The 23,581-nt window shown below is 39.6% G+C and overlaps 1 protein-coding gene across 4 annotated transcripts in view; it reads left to right on the top strand.

Moving 5' to 3' along the window:
• LOC309803381 (acylphosphatase-1) overlaps positions 1-21,653 on the top strand; it is a 43,284-nt gene extending 21,631 nt beyond the window's left edge. For 2 of the 4 annotated variants that reach the window (XM_082619514.1, XM_082619511.1), the window contains 11 exons: positions 204-302; positions 997-1,082; positions 1,822-1,926; positions 2,975-3,047; positions 8,289-8,360; positions 9,606-9,717; positions 10,742-10,901; positions 17,793-17,816; positions 17,922-18,000; positions 20,132-20,283; positions 21,250-21,653. In XM_082619514.1, coding sequence (XP_082475640.1) covers positions 204-302; positions 997-1,082; positions 1,822-1,926; positions 2,975-3,047; positions 8,289-8,360; positions 9,606-9,717; positions 10,742-10,901; positions 17,793-17,816; positions 17,922-18,000; positions 20,132-20,283; positions 21,250-21,372 — 1,085 coding nt within the window. In that variant the 3' untranslated portion in view covers positions 21,373-21,653. The remainder of the gene's footprint in view (positions 1-203; positions 303-996; positions 1,083-1,821; positions 1,927-2,974; positions 3,048-8,288; positions 8,361-9,605; positions 9,718-10,741; positions 10,902-17,792; positions 17,817-17,921; positions 18,001-20,131; positions 20,284-21,249) is intronic. The other 2 variants (XM_082619510.1, XM_082619509.1) reach the window with 2 other exon arrangements.
• Positions 21,654-23,581: the final 1,928 nt, after the last annotated feature.

Genomic DNA, 23,581 nt, shown 5'->3' with positions numbered 1-23,581 from the left:
TAGATGCTAATAGGACTAAGCATTCATGCAGATTCCTAAGTTAGCAGAATAATCTCATTAAAGAACTTCTGACTCAATCTGTTGTTTAGTAGTCTGCCTTATGTCTTAATTCAGTTTGTGCAGAAAGAGATTTTATGTAACTTTATTTTTTAATAGTTTATTTTTTGAGTTCAAATGTCTAGATTTTTCTTTTTTATATTTAGGATCTCAGTACAGGTGCCATCCTTTTAGAAGCGACCTTGTTCTTCCTTTCCTTCCTAGAGCCCGGGAAGAGAGGACTGTGATGAGACAGAATAACAGAGGTAGGGGCATTAACAGAGATTGCCAGAACACCTAGTACATACTGTGCCACCTAGCTTAAAGAAAAACAAAGCAGGGTTGTGTTACTGAGCTTGATCAGTGCCAGCTGGAACCAGGAATTCCCCATGGTCCTATTTAACAGCAGAACTAAGTAATTCAGTGCATGCATTTAGATCAGAAATTACTTTTCCAGACGAGGTCAATACTGTGTGATCATGCAGTCTGTGGTGTCTTGTGACTGAGAAAATGTTTCTTATTTTTAAAGATTGGAGCTGAGTCCATATTGCATTAGTTTTATATAAGCAAAATTCTTATCTGCAAAAAAAGCTACAGACATTTATCATTTTTCTTTTCTTCATTTCTAAAAATAGATAAGGTATATTTTTACCTAAAAGAAGTGAGACTACTAATTTGAACTGGTTTTTCTTCTGGACTTGTATTCTGAAATATCTGGTGAAAATTGTTTGGAGAAAAAGCTATAGTGCCAGAAGATACAGTCATCAAGTTTAGTTTAAAAAGTAACAGATCAAAACAATTTAGAGATACAGCAAACACTGCACATTTGCAGAATGTGGGAACAATGTGTCTGATCTTTGGTCTTGAGGCTGCACCACACCAAGCATGAGACACCATTCACCATTCACCCACTTCCCTGAGACTCTTGATGCCAACTTTACTTGTCCCCTTTTGCTGTAGCTACTGGGGACGGTGCTGTTGGTCCCGAATCGCTTCAGTCTTTGTTCTCAGAATGGGACAACCCAGTATTTGCCCGTTATCCAGAGGTAGGTCTGCAGCAATTTTTCTTTGCTTGTTATTTAAAAATTTGAATTTCATTTAAATTGGGTATGGGCATGAATGACTATATTCATTTGTAATTATGAATGGCAAGTGAGCATGTTTCCAAATAATTTATTTGGAAATTAATATTTACTGTAGAGAGGAGGAATCAGAATTCATAGCAGTTTGGAAGCTCGGACATTTTGGATTAGACATGTGTAACCACTTTGTGAATAGTGAATGTGTTTACCACTCTCAGAAGCCCTGACTTGCAGCTTTGGCAAAGTATTTAGGGTGGTGTTAATAAAAACTGTTATCATTAGATAAAGCAGTGAATCTTCTGCTAGAGGGACAGTTCACCACTGGACCTGAGTATGCATCCTCTCCTCCGTGGGGTATCACACAATGTGCTTTGTGTGTTGTAATACGGGTGTAGAGTATATGAGCGTTTGTTACTGATTCATCAGTTAAGATGTCTTTAAGGACTTGCTCATGAAGCGCAGGCATATTGTTGTTCTGAAAGTATTGGTGTTTGTCAGTAATTTTGTGTATAAACAAAAATTATTATTTAAGAGTAATAATTCATAAAGCCTTTTGAATTTTTATAAGTTCCCTGAATTCAACCCACCTCTAATAGGTTCTGTGAACATGAATGTTTGTAAAGCACTTTGAGATCTTTGGTAAAACAGTTCTGCAGAAATAAAAGATTACAATGTAAATGACGTTTGATCTGGGTCTTTCTAGGTTGCTGTTGACGTTAGCAGCGGCCAGGCTGAGAGCCTAGCAGTTAAAATTCACAACATCTTGTATCCTTATCGTTTCACCAAAGAAATGATTCACTCGATGCAGGTAAAAGATTGACTTTAAAATCTCATTAAAATATGTATATATATATATATATATATATATATATATATATATATAATACCTAAGCTAGACTAACTCTTGTGAAATTGGATTTATTTGATGATATAGACCATCCTGGTCAAGGCACATGTGTTCTTTTTAATCTTACTGAAACTTTTATCATCAGAAGAAAAAGCGAAGGATTAATTATAATTACAAAGAAAAAAGTGTCCTTTGTAGTGTGAGCAGGTTTGGAGGGATGAATTATGGATTCAGGCTCACAGTTTCAAGGATTATATATTGACTTTCTATGTTGACAATAATTTGTAAATCAACTAAGTAATGTAGAGACATTGTCCTTAACTGTGCAACAATGCCCCTTTTTAAATGACCCTCTATTGTATGAGGCTACAAATGATATGGCTTAGGAGACCCCAGACTGAGGAGTTCCATTAACAGAAGGGACCCCTTCTCTCATCTGCTTTTCTAGTTTGCCCTCTCTCTGCACCACTCAGGCTGTCTTCATCTCCTTATTTTCAGTATGGAAACAAATTAGGAGGTTAGACAGATCTAGGCAGAGTAGAGCCACCAAGGTCTGAAGCCACCAGTGGCTTTTAACTTACTGCTTTAATGGACTAGCTCCTACAAGATGGGTTTCCTTGCTTTTGCATACATTTTCCAAATTTTTTCCAGACCTATTTGTTAGCAATCTCTGGTCATATTAATAAATCTCTGGTCATATCACCTGTTAATAAGAGTCATTCTGTTGGGAACATTTCAAGTCTACTCTGAAGTTTTATTAGCATAACCCTCTTAGATGCCTCAGTCTGTTTCCTTGTAGTCTCTCCTTTTGTCTTCTGATCACTCTACTTGCCTATTCATTTTCCTTCCTAATGACTCCCTCAGGTTCATCAGCACCTGTCCTCAGTCTTCGATATGAATGTTATAATGCAAACAACTTTAAATTAAGTACAGTTTTATCTCTCTCTATGCAGATAAGCCTTTGTTAATCTTTATTTAGTATTGTACCACTTATTTGAATGTATGGCAGGTTCTCCAGCAAGTGGATAACAAGTTTATTGCCTGTGTAATGAGCACTAAGACTGAAGAGAATGGTGAGGCAGGTAAGAATGAGGTTTAGCCTCAGTAACCAGCTGGTCTTCTTTTTTTTTTTTTTTTAATTAATTAATTAATTATTTTATTTTTGGCCGCGTTGGGTCTTCGTTGCTGTGCGCGGGCTTTCTCTAGTTGTGGTAAGCAGGGGCTACTCTTCGTTGTGGTGCGTGGGCTTCTCATTGCAGTGGCTTCTCTTGTAGTGGAGCACGGGCCTTAGGTGTGCAGGCTTCAGTAGTTGTGGCACATGGGCTCAATAGTTGTGGCTTGCGGTCTCTTGAGCGCAGGCTCAGTAGTTGTGGTGCACGGGCTTAGTTGCTCCGTGGCATGTGGGATCTTCCCAGGCCAGGGCTCGAACCCGTGTTCCTTGCATTGGCAGGCAGATTCTTAACCACTGTACCACCAGGGAAGCCCCAGCTGGTCTTCTGACAGCCTCCTTTTAAGGTTATTTTTTTATATACAATACAGTTTCAATGATTTGGACAGATTAGGGAAAACCAATCTAAATTAATATTATGAAACAACAGTTTTAAAGTACATTTAGTTTTATATACATAGACATGTATATACATGTTAAACTATTAAGAGTGGTTACCTTGGGAGTGAGAATGGAAATGGGCAGAGGGGAAATTTCATCTTTTACTTTTAAAAATATTTTATAGTCTTTGACTTTTTAATAATGTTTTAATGTGTTCCCTTTATAATAATAGAAAGTTTATATGATGAACTCTGATAGATTTATCAAGAGTTACATATAATCTCTTGGTGACCTGCTTTAATAAAACAACAACAATTTGTAAGTAATAACATTAACTCATTCAACAAATATTGATTGAGTGCCTATTGCATGCCGGGGACTGTGCTAGGGATACAATGGTGGGAGAAAATATTCATGCAAGAGAAACAGATAGTTACACAAACAATTAAAATTTTAACTCTAGTGTTATGGAGGAGAGAAACAAGATGCTGTAAGAATCTGTATTGGGAGATTTGATTTAGTAGTGAGGTCAGGGAAGGTTGTGTGGGTAAAGTGAGATCTGAAGTATAAGTTAACTAGGTAAGGAAAGGAGGGAGGAGTATTCTGGGCAGAGGGAATAATATGCAATTTGTGCTTTCCTCTCCTTCAGTGATAGGAAGCAGGGCAAGCCCTTCCTTGTGTGAGGGCAGGAGACAGGCTAGACAAGTAGGTTGCAGCCAGATCTTTTTTTTTTTTTTTTTTTTTTTTTTTGCGGTACGCGGGCCTCTCACTGTTGTGGCCTCTCCCGTTGTGGAGCACAGGCTCCGGACGCGCAGGCTCAGCGGCCATGGCTCACGGGCCCAGCTGCTCTGCGGCATGTGGGATCTTCCCGGACCGGGGCACGAACCCGTGTCCCCTGCATCAGCAGGCGGACTCCCAACCACTGCGCCACCAGGGAAGCCCTGCAGCTAGATCTTAAAGACCAATTACAAGCTTTGTCTTCGTCCCAACACCAACTGGAAACAATTGAAGGCTTTTTGTTTTCTTTTTTATTGTTTGTTTTCGCAGCCGCACATGTCACATCACATTTGCATTTTGAAAATACTGCTCTGGCTGCAGTGTGGAGCCTGGAGCGGGTGTGGAGATGGAGTCCCAGTAACTGCAGAGAGACTGTTAGGAGGATGTTGCAATATCTAAGAAATGATGGTTAGCTGGGATCAGGGTGACCTAGAGAGAAAGATATTTAGGAGATAAAGTCAGCAGGACTTGGTGATGGATTGGATATGGGGAAGGTATATCAAAGATGACTCCTGGTTTTCTGACCTACGTAACTGAGTGGATGACGTTGCAGGACGAGGTTGGAGAAGAAGCAGGCAAGAAGGGTGAAAAGCATGAGTTCAGTCTGAAATCCCTTTGAAATGTTCAAGAATGTGTCAGGAATATTACAGGTCTAGGATGCGAAGAGCATTCTGACATGGAGATCTAAATCTGAGTTGTCAGCATAAAGTCAGTCGCTGCAGTCATGTGTATAAATTTTATCACCTAGAAGAAGAGTGAAGAGTGAGGAGGGGAAGAGAGGTTCTAAATCTAGAGTAATTCCGCCATTTAATAGCTGGGTAGAAAAGGGTGAACCAGCAAGAGAGATTATGAAACAACAGAAATAGGAAAACAAGCAAAGGTTGTGTTGCAAAGCCAAGACTTTGTACTAAGTGCTGCCGAGAGGTTAAGATGAGGACCAAAAATATCTGTTAGATTTCCAGAAAGTGGAGGTCAGGGACTGCAGATGAGAGCTGTTTCAGAGAAGACATAGGACAGGAGAGACTCCAAAATCTGTGACATGGAAGAGGGACTAAGGAGAGTGAGGGTGCGAGAAGGCTTTTTTTTTTTTTTTTTTAACTGGGAGACTCTTGAGCCATTTACAAGGAATGCTTGATCCTGTCAGGTTCTGGAAAAGGCCTGAGTGGCTGAGTCCTGAGCACCACTGGAGGAGTTGGCTCCCGATGGGTAGACCTGCAGGCGAGAGCTTCTAAAGTTTGAAAGCAGTTCATTCTCTTTGTATTTCAAAATATTCTTTTTTATCTTGTTTACAGTATAAATTTATTTAGTAAATGTCATTACAGATCAAAAGTAAAGTAACCAAAAGTTTGTCGTACTTATCATAAATATAGAATTAGTGAAGGTCAAATTCTAGTAGTCTTACTACTTCTAGAAAGTGAATAGATTGTTTTCTAAAGTTTTGATTACCTGGAATTCTTTCTTGTTTAATACCAAAATCTCTACTAATGGCACCTGAGATGGGTGTAGCCACAAAATCTCCAGATATTTAAATTTCTCTTGAGATTCTGGATTGTTACTGTATAGGTTAGCTGCCATCAAGGAGTACTTTTATATAAAGAATTTTTCTAAATCAAAATATAAGTATTTTTATTGTTGCTCACAAATACCAAAAGCAACCTATTCCTATAATTGATTTACTTTTATTTTAATATTTACACATTTTTTAATGGATAAATATTGTTTTACATTATTGTGAAATTAATGCCATATAATGGCATTTTTATTGCATGTTTCCACCTATAATAAAATTCAGTTGTTCAGTTATGATCCTCTAAAGAATAAGGATTCATTCATTTATTGAGTGCCTCTTATGTGCCTGGTGCTATTATACATGCCAGGAATATAACAGACAAAAATCCTTGCCCTGATGAAGCTTCTATTCTGTTATTTTGGAATATCAAAAATACAGCTTTGACATGAGTAAATTACCTTCATATATTCTGCTTCATTCAAGGAATGGAAAATGTCATGAACATTTTGTAGACTATAAATCATTCCTCCAGGGCTTCCCTAGTGGCGCAGTGGTTGAGAGTCCGCCTGCCGATGCAGGGGACGCGGGTTCGTGCCCCAGTCTGGGAAGATCCCACATGCTGCAGAGTGGCTGGGCCCGTGAGCCATGGCCACTGAGCCTGCGCGTCCAGAGCCTGTGCTCCACAACGGGAGAGGCCACAACAGTGAGAGGCCCGCGTACAGCAAAAAAAAAAAAAAAAAAAAAAAAAAATCATTCCTCCAGAGTCAGGTGCAGGATTGATTTTGTAGGGTCCCTGACTCTTGGTAATTCACATTGGCTCAGGTTGTGAGTTTGAGGTTACTCCCTCGTAATTTATTATTTATTCCATTGTTCTGCCTAATACAGGATGTTCAGTATTCATCACAACCAGCTGCAACTCCTCCTATCCTCAGAGGAGTTTAAAATTCAACATTTTGGGGCCTGTTCTGTGGTTGAACATGCTGTCAGAAAAATCATAATCTTTTTATTTTTCAAGTCAGTAGCTCTTACGCCATGAATTTGATGGTGTCATACAATTTTTTAAATCTTTAGTAGAAATAGGAAAAACAGGCATTATCTAGTTTGATCAAATTCAAGAGGAGAACTTTTATTTCAATATAATCAGTAACAATAAACCTCAACCCTTTGGCCAAAAGTAATAAAATTACAAGCTAAAAAGATGTACTAATGTAATTGAGAATCAGTCCTCCTGCCAGTGAGAAAGGGATTTATTTCCCTGTAGGTTTGGCTTTGGGGTCAGGACATTCTGCTTCTCTCTTGCACCTGAGAGTATAAAGCCTTGCTACTCAAAATCAAGGTCTGTAAATAACATCACCTGGGAGTTTGTTAGACTTGCACAATCTTGTGTCCCACCTCTAACCTACTGAATCAGAATCTGCATCTTAATAAGATCCCCAGGTGATTGGTCTGCTGTTCCAAGTTTGCGAAGCCTGAGTCTAAAGCAAGGCAAACTGTGGCCTGGGGGCCGGATGCAGCCATAACCTGTTCTTTTTTGTTTGTTTGTTTTTTATCCAGAATGTGTTTATTGGGGTGGTTTCCCATTCATCTTGATTCCAGGGGCTTTTAGTACTGCTTCCGTCTGAAAGAGCACCCTTCTGTAAGCCTTGTTTTCCCTCCTGTAGGCTGGCAGAGAACGGTAGAGCAGCCAACACACAAAACTACAGTTTGTGCATGGCTAAAGATGGTGGTGATTTTATAGCATAACCTGTTTTTGTACAGCCAGGGAGATAAGAATGGTTTTTACTTTTTTTTTAATTGACATGTAGTTAATTTACCGTGTTACATTAGTTTCAGGTATACTACATTTTTAAATAGTAAAATAAAAAGCAAAGGAAGAGTTATATTTTTTGACACATTAAAATTATATGAAATTAATATTCAGTGTCTGTAAAAAGTTTATTGGAACACAGCTACAATATTCACATGTCTATGGCGGCTTTGGTTCAGAATGAATATTTGAGTAGTTGTGACAGAAACCATGTGTCCCAAAAGCCTAAAATATTTACTGTCTGGCCCTTCACAGAAAAATATTGCTGACCTCTGATCTAAAGTGTAGTAGAATGCTTCATGGGTTCTGGGGCAGCTTGCGAATCAAGGTCAGCTGATTATAAAATGTGTGGTTTAATGATCCTTCATTGTATCAAATTTGAATTAATAAATCAAAATCAGTATTTAAACATTAAGAATGTAGGGCTTTCACCATGTTTTAGAAATGAAATACTAATGAACTAAAGAGTTTTTCATCAGGGGTACATTTGTTGTAGTTTTTCCCATAACTTTAACTTTTTAGGAAATAAAAGATGCAGTTGTTACTGCTCAGTTTGTATGCTTCTCTTTTGCTCATGTTGTTAAATAGTTTGAATTAAGCTTTTTCTCCCTCAACACAACATGATTATTTTAATCTTGACCTGAGAATTTGAAACCCGGTGGTGCTTGCTGGTCTTCTAGGTGGAAACCTGCTAGTCTTGGTGGACCAGCATGCTGCCCATGAGCGTGTCCGATTGGAGCAGCTGACCATTGGTAAGAATCTGCTGAGGACTAGGAAAGATTCGAGACTCCCCAGCAGAATTAATGTACCTGAAAGAGTTTTTCTAACTGTGACTGTTGTGAAAAAAGATGAATTGTACATTTTAAAAAATGAAGCTGAAGCCTGCTGGTATGGCTTCTTTTATAATTGAAAGAATGTAGTGGTTCACTTTGCTAATTCAAACATGTGGGTCTTAACACATGGTCAAAGGCATATTTGCTGTATCCTTATCATCAACCCTAAAGACTAGGCTACTTTATTACAACTTTCAGCACAAAGATATGCCCCTCCGCATGCCCATGTGATCTTGGTTTACCTTCACAGTTCATCAGGCAGAGACTACCAAGCGGCTCAGAAGGCCCAATATATTGTTTTTATTTTAAAATTTAATTTGTTTTTGAATAGGTAGTATAATCCAATAGGCTCAAGTCTGAAAGGTACAAAAGGGAATAAAATAAGGTCTCTTTACTACCCTTGCCCTTCATCCAACCTAGTTTCTCCCCAGAGGCAACCTGTATCACTAATTTGTTATGGATTCTTCCAAAGTCAACATGTGCTTTTTAATCTTTGCTACCCATTTTTCTCATATGAGGCAGTCTGTTCCCCAAGGTGTAAAATACCAGGAAAATCTTTACTCCTGTGGTCAAGTAATAAAAAACCCAAATGTTGTAGAGTTAGGTGAGGACCTAGGGAGGTATTTCATGGACTAGAATGGCAGTGATGTTACTTCCATGTTCACTTTTCCTTATAAAATGAAGACCTAAGAGTTGGGAAAGATACAATAAAAAGTATTAGAAAAACTTTCTTGCTTTAGGCCCTGGACCATTTGAGAATAGTACTGACTGATTCTCTTCAGAGCCTGGGAAATCCTTCTGGAAGAATGAGGGAGCCTTCTTGAGCCACTGGGTTGTGAAGTAAACCCCTTTTATCTCCCCAGTAATCCATATTAGTCAGCCTCTGTTACTGAAACCACATTTGTTGACTATCTACAGGAACATTGCATTGTTCATTTGAATGTAAGATTAAGTCTTATATTTCTTATTTAAGAAAATACTGCTAAAATGAATAAACAAACTAGATACTTACTAGTTTGACTTTAATAATGGAAATTCAAAGCCTAAAACTGAACATTGAACATGCTGCTAAGCATTATAATAATTCCATGACTGTCTTCATTTTTATCTGAATCTGGAAGACTTCACTTCCTGCTCTTAACCCATTCATCTTTCTCTCAATAGGTTCCTATGAGAAGCAACAGCCACAAGGCTCTGGTCGAAAAAAATTACTGTCTTCCACTATAAGTCCTCCACTAGAGATAACAGTGACAGAGGAACAAAGGAGACTCTTATCGTTAGTACCACCATGAGGTTGTGATGTTGCTATTGTACATTCTCTGGCCAGGGTATAAGCATAACTGTTGTTCCTTACCTCAGTTGAGGCACTGAGACCAAGAGAGGTTACATGACTTGTTCAAGGTCATAACAAGTTTTAAGTGGTGGAGCAGGCACTCAGATGCAGGTCGTCTGACTCCAAATGCTGTTCTTTCCACTATATCACAGCTATTGAGTATAGGATAGAGTTTCCCTGATAATTTTTTCCAGCAGTTGGCTTAGAGTACTCTTACCATTTCTTGGAACGGTCAATATTTATGCCGTGCTGTTTCTGAAAGTGAAGTTACTGCAGTAATTGCTTCCATTCTGCTTTGCCTTGGTACATTCTAGATTCTTAGTTTTTGTTACCATAATCATACTGGGAAGAAAGTAAAACACCAGGCCACAAGGAGGGGGCAAATCATATAATGAGCCACAAGATAGGACATTTTCCTACTTCGGGGTGGCACAAATTATTGGAAATAAAAAAGAGAGAATTGTCTCTAAATTTATTTAAGGTTTGGGAATATGCCACTGCCAATAAATCTTTTTCCCTGGGATATAATTTATATTAGAGGCAGATCCATTTATTTACATCCCGTTAATCAGGACTTCTCAGTTTCTCTGGCTGTTAATTATCTCCCTGCTTTTAATGCTGATTCAAAACATTCTTAGCCCTTTTATTTGTGCCAAACTTCTTTAAGTGCCAGCAAGGAGAAGTTAGCAATTCCTCAGTGAAGAATAAAAAATTTAGGAACAAGACATAGAAACAAATTGACATAGAAACAAATTGATTCTCTCAATGGAAAAGAGGAAAAAAAATGAAGGTTACTGTAATTCAAAAAGGAAATTTGATAATAAAATCTAAATAAACAAGCCTAAGTGTGAGAAAAATAGTGTAAGTTTTAAAGCTTGTGGCAGCTTTTGAGAAACTATCAAGCATTTGGAACTGATACTGAAATGTGAATGAAGTAATTCTTTTACATTTGAGGTTATCTCTTTAGGTGTTACCACAAAAATCTGGAAGATCTGGGCCTTGAAATTATATTTCCAGACACTAGTGATTCTCTGGTCCTTGTAGGAAAAGTACCACTCTGTTTTGTGGAAAGAGAAGCCAGTGAACTTCGAAGAGGGAGATCTACTGTGACCAAGAGCATTGTGGAGGTAAGACACAGCTGCAAAAGCCGAGAAAACTGCTGAATGCTAATAACCTCTTACTTTGTTCAGAAATTCTCTATATTCATCTTTTATTCAACAAGCATTTATGAAATAACCTGCTGTGTGCCAGGTGCCAGAGATTCAAAGATGAATTAGCTCAAGGTGAGGGAGAAGGACATTTAAATAATTATACTGTAATGAAATTTGGCCAGCAGAGGTATGTTCAAAAGTGCTATGGAAATACAGAATATTTACTGTGCCCAGGAGGGTGGAGGTCAAGGAAACTATCACAGAAAAACATTTGTTTTTTTGTTTGTTTGTTTCAGGAAAAGTCTTATAGAACAGTAGGAGCCTGCCAAGTACAGAAGAGGGGATAAGGTCATTCTAGACAGAATAACAGATATCAGAGACTTGAAACAGATCCCGTGCTTAGGGAACTACCAATACACATGGCTCGAATTAAGATACACACAAGGTGGTGGTGGGCCTAGATGAGGCTAGATAGGTTGTCAAGCCCAACTCATAAAGGGATTTAGCATATTTAGCTGAATAGTTTGCATTTCATCCTGTAGGCAGCCAATGAAGAGCAAAATACACTTCAGCACTGCATTTTAAATACTTTACTTACGTGTTTCGTTTTTTTAAAACAATTTATTTTGTATTTGTTGTCTTTTCTTTCCTCCTTTCCTGTTTTCTATTAGAGTTTTCTTTATTTCTCTTTTTTTCCCCTCTACTGGTTTAGACGGGGAATTTTAGCTTGCATATATAACACAGTTTAAAGGTAATTTGTTATTCTGTTCTCTTCATAAACCGTACACAAACCTTACCACCCTTTCTCTTGTACCACTTTTCTCCCATCTTCCATTTCGTTGCCTATTTTAATTCCACCTTGTCTTTAATCCCCCTGGTAGACCTTAATTTTATAGTAAATGTTTATTTAGCTTAACCAAAGTGTTTTCCATTCTTTGTTCACTATTGCTTCTTGCATCCTATTTATTCTTTGTGTTCAGTTTTCTTTTCACTGAAGTAAATCTCTTAAAAGTTCTTTTGTTAAGAGTCCAGGAATAAAATATCTTTGAAAACATCTTTATTCCACCTTCACATTTGCATGATTGTCTAGCTAAAAATAGAAGTCCATATTCTTATTTATCCCTCAAGCATTTCAAAAATATTCTGTTACTTCTGACATTCTATTTTTGCTGCTGAAGTCCATTGTCAATTTTATTATCATTACTTTGTAGGTAACCTGATTTTGTCTCTGGTTGCTTTTAAGATTTCTCTGTCTTTGGTGTTCTGCCATTTCCCTATGATGTATCTTTGTGTGGATTTATTTTGATTTCCTTCTTGAGATTCATTTTACGTATTCAATTTGGAAAATATAGTTATTATCACTTCAAACATTGCTTCTTCCCCCCTTCTCCCTCTTGCCTCCTAGAAATGCTATCAGGTGTCTACTGGACCTTATCATTCTATTCTCCATGTCTTTTGCCTTCTCTTTCATATTTCCCATGGTTTTATCTCTCTGTGAGGTATTCTGGGAAATTTCCTCATTTATCTTCCACTAAACTAAGTTCACTCTTCATCTACTATTTAATTAGGTGTTTAACTTGTCCACTGGGTTTTTTATTTCAATGACTATTATTTTTTTCCAGAAGTTTTATTTGGCTCTTTCTCAGATCTATCTGTTCTTTTTTCATGGTGTCCTTTTTTATTCATTGTGGTTTCTTAACTCCTTCTTTAGCTCCTTCTGTTTGGAGCACAGGAAAATCCACATCAACTCAGTCTATCATTTTTTACAGAAATCTGAATTACTTTAGTAATATTTAAAAATAAAAAGTAGAAGATAGATTTAGTGGATAAAGTGTGGGATACATGGATATAGGAAAGATTTGAGGTAGAGAGCAGTTGAGAGGCTCGTGCACTGGTGCAAGTAAGACAGTATGAAGATTTGACTAAGTCAGTAGCAATGGGAATGGAGAGGAGGGGCATATTTGAAAGGTAGAATCAAGAGGACCTGGTGAGCAAGAGACTATAAAAGAGATAAAGGAGAAAAGATAAGTAATGATTCTCAGGGTTCTCACTCAGATGACTAGAGGGATGGTGCCGTTGACAGAAAAAGGAACCAGAGGAGGAGAAGTACACTTGGCTAGGGAGTTAGATTATGAGCCTTAGTTTAGACACATTGAATGTGCCTTCAAATGGAGATGTCCAGTGGATGGACAGACTTTGAGATCTAGCACTTGGGAAAGAAGTCAGGGCTGTAGTATCTATTTGGGGGTTAACAGTATACAGTTGGCCCTTGAACAACATGGGTTTGAACTGTGCGGGTCCACTTATACTCTAATTTTTTTCAAAAAATACACACTACACTACTACAGGATCTGCGGTTGGTTGAATTCCCAGATGTGGAACCATGTCTACGGAGGGCTGACTGTAAGGTTATACAAGGATTTTTTACCACACAGAGGGTTGGTGCCCCTAACTCCTGTGTTGTTCAAGGGTCAACTGTATATATTTTGATAATATCAGAAGCTGGAGAAGGGTCTAACAGACGTGCAATTGTTCAGGGAGAATATGAAGAAAAAAAGAGAGCCAAGCATGGAGGCTGTGGAACACCAGCATTCAGGGTGTATATGTTTTGGCAAAGGTCCAGAAAGCTACTGCTGAAAAGAAGAGACTGTAAAGGATGACTGGAAATATTTGGTCAGAGAGGAGGAGGAAAACCAGGGAAAAGTAATATTGCCACAGCCAAGGGAAGTTTTAAACAGGAAGGGAATGGTCAACAGTGGTCGGAGAGTAAAGCCTGAGGAGTTGGATTTGGCTGTCAGGGGACACTGCCTGCCTTGTGGAATCTGTTCCTAGGGGTGGGCAGGGGGTCAGGAGTGAGGGAAGGGAGAAAGGGGAGCTAAGGAGCCCTCTCTTTCCAGGACTTTGGCTACATACCAAAGAGATGGGGGTGACAGCTAAAGGTTAAGGGTGTCAGGAAGTATGGGACAGGACACAGGTGGAGGAAAGGTTTTTGTTTCTTTTCAGACGGGAGAGACTTGAGCATGTTTGTAGTCTAAGTGTGAGAAGACATTTGAGAGGAAGAGGCAGCTAACATGCCAGCTTTGGGATCATCTTGACTTTACCCTTCCCAGAATTGCCCTTTGATCAGACCACCTCTGCTTGGCTTTCAGCAGCGCTCTTTTCTCCCAACAGAGCTTATTTTCTTCAAGCCTCCTCCTCCAAATTGTCTTAAATCCAAGAGATAGGATCTGTTAGAATCTTTTATAGTAATTCAATCCTTAAGTATTTAATGAGAAAATTATAATGAAAACTTTTCCTAAAGTGACTTCAAAGAGTACTGGCAAGAAGTTTACCTCAAACTGAAACAAGGCTTATGGTTTCAGCAAGTCTTGATTATGTTAAGTCAGGCCGATCAGGAGAGATTTTGTTGATTCTGAAAGAAGCTGGAACAGTTCTGGTATCTTGAAGAAGAGGTAGTTACTTGGATCTAGCAGTTGAAAGATCACTAAGACATCTTTCTATAAAGTTCTATCCTCTAGCCTAATGAATGAGCCTTTTAAATATTACATTATCTAGCATTAATGTTCAATTTGAAATTGAACATTTGAAATATGAAATGAATAGAGAATAAGATCCGTTTCCTCTTCTCCATGCTTACAGACTGATGTTTTACAAGTCCCAGATATATAAACACAAGAGAGAATAGCAAAGAAGTTAGGTTTGATCTGTACCCACACTAAACTTTGTTAGTGGGTCAGGTATTATGAGACATCTTTCTATTTAGGTTTGTTTGGGAGAATATGTGGCTTTTAAAAAATACATAGTATCTACCAACTAGCTCTTGATAACTGTGCTCATTTATAAGTATGGTGGACTAGTCTGTAAATGAGGCAGGGAAGAGAATTTTCTTTTTTTTTTTTTGAAGTTTTAAACTTTTTAATTCTTTTTCTTTTTATTTTGTTAATTGGAGTATAACTGCTTTACAATGTTGTATTCTGCTGTACAATGAAATGAATCAGCTATATGTATACCTATATCCCCTCCCTCTTGGACCTCCCTCCCACCCCCCTCCCCCATCTAGGTCATCACAGAGCACCAAGCTGAGCTTCCTGTGCTTTATAGCATGTTCCCACTAGCTATCTATTTTACGCATGGCAGTGTATATATGTCAATCCTAATCTCCCAGTTTGTCCCACCCTCCCCTTCCCACCCCCCGTGTCCATATGTCCGTTCTCTACATCTGTGTCTCGATTCCTGCCCTGCAGATAGATTCATCTGTACCATTTTTTTCTAGATTCCACGTATATGTGTTAATATACAATATTTGTTTTTCTCTTTCTGACTTACTTCACTCTATATGGCAGACTTTAGGTCCATCCACATCTCTACAAATGACCCAATTTCGTTCCTTTCTATGGCTAAGTAATATTCCATTGTATATATATACCACATCTTCCTTATCCATTCATCTGTTGTTGGACATTTCGGTTGTTTCCATGTCCTGGCTACGGTAAATAGTGCTGCAATGAACTTCAGGGTACATGTGTCCTTTTTGTTTTTTTTAAACATCTTTATTGGAGTATAATAGCTTTACAATGTTGTGTTAGTTTCTGCTGAATAACAAAGTGAATCAGCTATATGTATACATATATCCCCATATCCTCATAAACCCTTCCTCTTGAGCCTCCCTCCCACCCTCCCTATCCCACCCTGCCCATTTTGAATTATGCTTCTCAGGGTATATGCCCAGCAGTGGGATTGCTGGGTCATATGGTGATTCTATTTTTAGTTTTTTAAGGAACCTCCATACTGTTCTCTGTAGTGGCTGTATCAATTTACATTCCCACCAACAGTGCAAGAGTGTTCCCTTTTCTCCACACCCTCTCCAGAATTTATTGTTTGTAGATTTTTTGATGATGGCCATTCTGACTGGTGTGAAGTGATACCTCATTGTAGTTTTTTAAATTTACTTTTATTAATTTTTGGCTGCGTTGGGTCTTTGTTGCTGCATGCAGGCCTTCTCTAATTGCGGCGAGCAGGGGATACTCTTCATTGCGGTGCGCAGGCTTCTCATTGCAGTGGCTTCTCTAGTTGTGGAGCACGGGCTCTAGGCATGCAGGCTTCAGTAGTTGTGGCTTGTGGGCTCTAGAGTGCAGGCTCAGTAGTTGTGGCGCACAGGCTTAGTTGCTCCGCGGCATGTGGGATCTTGCCGGACCAGGGCTCAAACCCGTGTCCCCTGCACTGGCAGGTGGATTCTTAACCACTGTGCCACCGGGGAAGTCCCTCATTGTAGTTTTTTTGTTTGTTTTTTTTTTTTTTTGCGGTGCGCAGGCCTCTCACTGTTGTGGCCTCTCCCGTTGCGGAGTACAGGCTCCGGACGCTCAGGCTCAGTGGCCATGGCTCACGGGCCCAGCCGCTCCGCGGCATGTGGGATCTTCCCGGACCGGGGCACGAACCTGTGTCCCCTGCATCGGCAGGCGGACTCTCAACCACTGCGCCACCAGGGAAGCCCCTTCATTGTAGTTTTGATTTGCGTTTCTCTAATGATTAGTGATGTTGAGCAGCTTTTCATGTGCCTCTTGGACATCTCATCTGTATGTCTTCTTTGGTGACATGTCTATTTAGGTCTTCTGCCCATTTTTTGATTGGGTTGTTTGTTTTTTTGATATTGAGCTCCATGAGCTGTCTGTATATTTTGGAGATTAATCCTTTGTGTGTTGCTACATTTGCAAATATTTTCTCCCATTCTGAGGTTTGTCTTTTTGTCTTGTTTATGGTTTCCTTTGCTGTACAAAAGCTTTTAAGTTTAATTGGGTCTCATTTGTTTATTTTTGTTTTTATTTTCATTACTCTAGGAGGTGGGTCAAAAGAGATCTTGCTGTGGTTTATGTCAAAGAGTGTTTTTCCTAAGTTTTCGGGAAGAGAACTTTCTGAGTCTGGTTTAAAAAGAAGTCTGTCATGTTGTAATCTTAGGAAGCTAATTTTTTTTTTTTTTGGCCGCACCACTTGGCTTGTGGGATCTTAGTTCCCCAACCAGGGATTGAACCCAGGTCCCAGCAGTGAAAGCTCTGAGTCCTAACCACTGGACCACGAGGGTATTCCCAGGAAGCTAATTTATACATAGCCATTTCTAGGAGTAAAGAAATCCTGTGTTTTCTTATAAAGAAATTATTAAATGTGCCATATCTCAAAACAGTTTTTAACCTCCAGAGGGTAAAGAAATTTGTAGCATGAAATAGTGTCTGCTTTAAATTTCTTTAGTCCTTTTGTAAATATTAACATCTGCAGGGATGTTACTATTGAAAAGGCTACCCTAGGGGCAGAGATATGCAAAGGAGGAGAAATTTCTCAACAAAATGCCTCAGAGAGTAAGCTTTTTGACCTGAAGGGAATTGTCACACAAAAAAAATGCCTGTGGGAACTAAGTGACTACTTATTTTTATGATATTTAAACAAGTGTTATACTGAGTGCATAGTTGTATTGACGATTGTTGTGTATTTATTCTGTTTATGTGCAGCATTAAACATGTTCTAGCTAAGATTATAAATGCAAACAGACAGCCTCTTAGTGAGAAACCTCCCTGATATTCAGTTGAGTCATTAGGCTACCAGTTATATAACCTCATGAGTTGATGAGCTATCTCTGGAGAAAGCTTCAGTAGCTAAATACATTCTCCATTCAGTAAGAGTTCTTTCAGTTGTCTTGGTATTTCGTATTCAAAGTGCCTTACAACAAATAAATTATTTGCCCCTAAGTGCTATATTGCTGCAACTCTTTTCTTCAAGAGGCATATTTTAAAGAAGAAAATTGGAATATTTTGTAAATTATCAAAGGGCAATTATAACATAGCAATCATTTAATGCCTGTTTTCCTTTTTCTCCTTGTAGGAATTTATTCAAGAACAAGTGGAGGTAAGCTTTTCTCTTATTTGGGGGTTTCACACAGAGACACCGTACACAGAAAGCTCCATTGTCCCATTTGCTTTTCCATTAACAAAGGATGTGTTTATATATTAGCTACTCCAGACCACAGGAGGCATCCAAGGGACTTTGCCACTGACTGTCCAGAAGGTGTTGGCATCCCAAGCCTGCCATGGTAAGACTCTCGACACACTAGCTATTGAGTGCCTTTGCATGCTGCGTACTGGCAGGGTTCAGCAGTTATGAAAGAAGTAGAAGGCATGATTATCACCTGCCTCTTGGAGGGTTCAGTTTAGATCAGGAAACAGTACACTAAAAATGAACCCTAAAAAATTACTTTTACAGGGGCTTCCCTGGTGGCGCAGTGGTTGAGAGTCCACCTGCCGATGCAGGGGACGTGGGTTCATGCCCCGGTCCGGGAGGATCCCACATGCCGCGGAGCGGCTGGGCCCGTGAGCCATGGCCGCTGAGCCTGCAGGTCCAGAGCCTGTGCTCTGCAACGGGAGAGGCCACAGCAGTGGGAGGCCCACGTACCGCAGGAAAAAAAAAAAATTACTTTTACAAAGCAAAATACCACCACACATATTGGACCATAATGCAGACTGACTTATATGAGTGGAGGAGTAACTGCATTTTTGAGTCAAGTTTTGAATGAGCTGGGGGACATGGATTCAGAGGAAGGGAGAGTTTACTACAGGGGAGGAGATAGCCTGTGCAGAGATCCAAAGGCAGAAACAAATTAGTTATATGAGGAGCAGCAAAGAATATCAGGAAATTAAGCTGGTGAGGAAGCATAGAAACCTAGAAGGTCACAGCCAAACCTTTAGACTTTATACAGAGGGCAAGAATCATTGAGGGTTCTTGAGTAGCACAATATGATAAAATATAGAAAACGGTATTGGAGGAACTTACTTTAGGGATCATGGCAGCCACAGAATCCCCTGCAACTATCATTTGACCATGGTGGGGTGTCCACTCCAGACACCCTCCCTCCATTTGATCTCTCCCCATCAACCTTCTCCTCTCTTCACTTCCTGTCTTTTCTGGCTTTGTAACCTCAGTCCCTCATTAGTTTGTCTCCTGTAAATATCACAAACTCCTTCCCCCCTTTATCCTATCTTTACTCCTCATATTACTCCATCCCCAATTTCATCATCTCTGCCTTCAAAGTGTATCTTAAATGTCTCCGATGTGATCGGTTTCTACTGCCGCCTCCCTAGTTCTCGCCACTGTTGAGTCCTCTGACTTAGTCTCCCCACATCTATTCTGGCTCACCTTCAAGCCATTCTTCCCTCAACACCCAGAGGAATCTTTTTGAAACATTCCTCTGAGCATGTCATTCTTCTACCAAAAACCTGACAATGACTACCCATTGCTCTTAGGATGAACATTTTATTCTTTACCATGGCCTGCAGGGGTCTTCATGGTCCAGCCTCTGCCTGCCTCTCCCGTTTCTTCTCACATCACTCTCCACCTTGCCCTTCACATTCCAGCCTGCTTCCTTGGTCTTGGTCTTGTGTGCCAAATTCTGCGCTTGCCTTCCTCCTCTGTCTGAAATGCCCTTCTGCTCATTCTTCAATTAGCCATGTTTGTCTTAACCTAAGATCTCAGATTAAATATCATTTTGTCAAGAAAGCCTTCCCTGACCCTCCTAAACTGGGTTTAGTCTTCCGGTTATATATTCTTCAATATTCTATATTTTATAGTACTTATAATTTAAACTATTGTGTAACTGTTCAATGTTTGTCTCACCTATTAGATGGTAAGCATCATGAGGGTGGAGGGCATCCATCTCATTCACTGCCTGGCATAGCTCCAACAGAGTATATACTTAATAAATATTTGTTGACTGAGTGAATTAATGTATGCATAAAGGCAGTTTCTGACAATATGAGAGTTTAGAGTAAGAAGATTATGCTAGAAATAGAAAAAAGCAGCAAATAAAATGGACACTGTAGGGAAACAATTAGAGATCTTGGTGATAGATTGGCTCTGGATGAAAGATGACCTTGATTTCACAAACCTAAGAAGTAGGCAAAAATATTGCTCTTGCCTCCTTGAAAAAACTCTGAAGGCAAAATCCTAACAAGTTAAGGAATGCCCGCTACAGGGATTAGACAGACAGTGACTCCATAAGGAAAAGCTGAGTGCAGGTCAGTCCTGAAGCCAATTTCAAGCAGTATTAAAGTCACATGAAAGGAGCCTCAGAACCACGCTGCTCTTCCCAGATATTTGGCTCTGACCCAGGGCCAACACCGGTTCCCCACCGTACACACCATACCCTCTTGTTTCTGTCTTTTGTTTAGGGGCCATTAAGTTTAATGACGACCTGAGCCTAGAGGAGAGCTGTCGCCTTATTGAAGCTCTGTCCTGGTGCCAGCTGCCTTTCCAGTGTGCTCATGGCAGGCCCTCCATGCTGCCGTTAGCTGACATTGACCACTTGGAGCAGGACAAACAGGTGGAGCAATGACTGACAGGAGACTAGCTCCTATTAACCAAATGTAATCTGTCTTAATCCTTTCCCAATTACGAGAGTTTTGAAAAATATGCATTGGAAGTTTTCTTGGAAGTCTCACCATTTCATCTTCTAGCTCAAATTCAAAATAGAGTTTAGGCTGAACTATCTCATTATACATATGATGCCTTTGTATTTTTTAAGTTTACCACATGTACAGACTGATGTATCCTGAACATTTGTTGCCTACGGGCTCTAGGTTTGATAAGATGCAGAAGTTCTCTCTGGGGCCCCAGAAGGTTGGTAGAAACACAGCAAATTCACTGCTGGCAAATGTAGCCGAAACAGCCAGTTGCTTGATAGTACTTACTGGAAACAGTAGCCATCTCCAGGGATCTCTAGAGTAACGATTTGAGGACCTTCAGGCAGGAAACCAAGCTTAGGACATTTTCACATTATGCTTTGGCCCTGATTGCTCAGCAGTCCAGGAACAATGATGTGGATAATGCAATAAAGGCACCGAGTGGTTTAAACTAAAGAGCATTTTCTGACCTTGTTATAATCGTAAATGAAACAGAACGTGAGAGCATAATAGGAATGTCTACGTTGCCGCTTTCCAAAATCTTTTATTTTGCTTACCTTTCCTGTCAAGGGCTATAAAGTCTTTTCTTGCATGGAGTTTTCAGGTACTAATGTTTTCTGACTCATCTAGTACATTTTACTCCATTAAGAACTTTTTGTTTCATATGACAGTGAAAAAAATGAAAAAAGTTTTGTCTCCATTCCCGAACAGATAGATGTGCCTGTAGACTGAGTTTTCAGTCCCATTTATCCTAAGGAAATCTATAATCTTTTCCAAATCCAGAAATTAGAAATCAAAACTGATTTGAATAGCCATAATTAGGAAATACTTATATGCTCCTTGGCTTTTCATACTGCTAATTGGAGTTATTCTCTTTCTTCCCATAGGTTAAACCCAATCTTGCTAAACTTCGCAGAATGGCTCGGGCCTGGCATCTCTTTGGAAAAGCAGAAGGATGTGATACAGGGCAAAGCCTGCAGGCATCCGCGCCTCCTCGTGAGCTGCCATGAGAACAGAATTATTGTCTCTAAGGAACCTAAGGGATGCTGACTGTAGGCCTCTGGGCAGAGAGTGTGAGCCGCAGGCACTGGCAAGGTCTTGACTGAATGGGCCCAGGGCACCAATCAGCATCTCCATCTTCCCTGAGCAGAGGATCCCTCCAGTTAAGTAGCCAGATGGAATTCAAGCCTAAAGACAGTTCATTCATTGGCATCCATGGACACTGGAGGTTGCCCTATAATATCTACTTTTTGTAATTTATTTGGGGATAAAATATAATGATTAATTGTTTGATTGTCTGGTTGTTTGTGGGATTTTTGGGGGGTGGGATGGGGTTTTTTGGTTTTGTTTTGCAATTTTTTTCCAGCCTCATAGTTTGCGCTGATGTGATCTACCTGATAATGAACTCCCAGCGGTCAAGCCTGCCTTCCCTAGACCTCCCACAGCCTGCTCCCTCAGCCCCTCCTTCCCCCCCAGCCTCCTCCACTTCCCTCTGCTGCTGCTTTACATTCTGTATCTCAGCCTTAAAGAGTTTCTCCACACTCATTAAAAACATGCTGGGTAGTCTTCCACTAAGCCTACAGTTGGGTTATTTTAAGGATAAAAACGGCTGATAAAGAGAAACAAGGACCAGGATGGAATAGAGCAACTGTAAAGCACTGCTTGTCATTCTTTGTTTTATTGCCTCCTTAAAACCCTTCGGCTTTGGAAAGCAATCTACAGATTCAATGCAATCCCTGTCAAATTACCACTGGCATTTTTCACAGAACTAGAACAAAAAAATTCACAATTTGTACGGAAACACAAAAGACCCTGAATAGCCAAAGCAATCTTGAGAACGAAAAATGGAGCTGGAGGAATCAGGCTCCCTGATGACTTCAGACTATACTACAAAGCTACAGTAATCAAGACAGTATGGTACTGGCACAAAAACAGAAATATAGATCAATGGAACAGGATAGAAAGCCCAGAGATAAACCCACGCACATATGGTCACCTTATCTTTGATAAAGGAGGCAAGAATATACAGTGGAGAAAAGACAGCCTCTTCAATAAGTGGTGCTGGGAAAACTGGACAGGTACATGTAAAAGTATGAGAACACTCCCTAACACCATACACAAAAATAAGCTCAAAATGGATTAAAGACCTAAATGTAAGGCCAGAAACTATCAAACTCTTAGAGGAAAACATAGGCAGAACACTCTATGACATAAATCACAGCAAGATCCTTTTTGACCCACCTCCTAGAGAAATGGAAATAAAAACAAAAATAAACATATGGGACCTAATGAAACTTAAAAGCTTTTGCACAGCAAAGGAAACCATAAACAAGGCCAAAAGACAACCCTCAGAATGGGAGAAAATATTTGCAAGTGAAGCAACTGACAAAGGATTAATCTCCAAAATTTACAAGCAGCTCATGCAGCGCAATAACAAAAAAAACCAAACCAATCCAAAAATGGGCAGAAGACCTAAATAGACATTTCTCCAAGGAAGACATACAGATTGACAACAAACACATGAAAGAATGCTCAACATCATTAATCATTAGAGAAATGCAAATCAAAACTACAATGAGATATCATCTCACACCAGTCAGAATGGCCATCATCAAAAAATCTAGAAACAGTAAATGCTGGAGAGGGTGTGGAGAAAAGGGAACCCTCTTGCACTGTTGGTGGGAATGTAAATTGATACAGCCACTATGGAGAACAGTACGGAGGTTCCTTAAAAAACTACAAATAGAACTACCATACGACCCAGCAATCCCACTACTGGGCATAAACCCTGAGCAAACCATAATTCAAAAAGAGTCATGTACCAAAATGTTCATTGCAGCTCTATTTACAATAGCCAGGACATGGAAGCAACCTAAGTGTCCATCAACAGATGAATGGATAAAGATGTGGCACATATATACAATGGAATATTAGCCATAAAAAGAAATGAAATTGAGTTATTTGTAGTGAGGTGGATGGACCTAGAGTCTGTCATACAGAGTGAAGTAAGTCAGAGAAAAACAAATACCGTATGCTAACACATATATATGGAATCTAAGGGGAAAAAAAGTCATGAAGAACCTAGGGGTAAGATGGGAATAAAGACACAGACCTACTAGAGAATGGACTTGAGGACACGGGGAGGGGGAAGGGTAAGCTGTGACAAAGTGAGAGAGTGGCATGGACATATATACACTACCAAACGTAAAATAGATAGCT

Source organism: Mesoplodon mirus (genome assembly GCF_964341445.2).
Source record: "Mesoplodon mirus genome assembly, chromosome: 4".
Classification (NCBI taxonomy): Eukaryota; Metazoa; Chordata; class Mammalia; order Artiodactyla; family Ziphiidae; genus Mesoplodon; species Mesoplodon mirus.
Note: the sequence above shows the minus strand (reverse complement) of the source record. Positions and strands in the feature narration are given on the sequence as shown.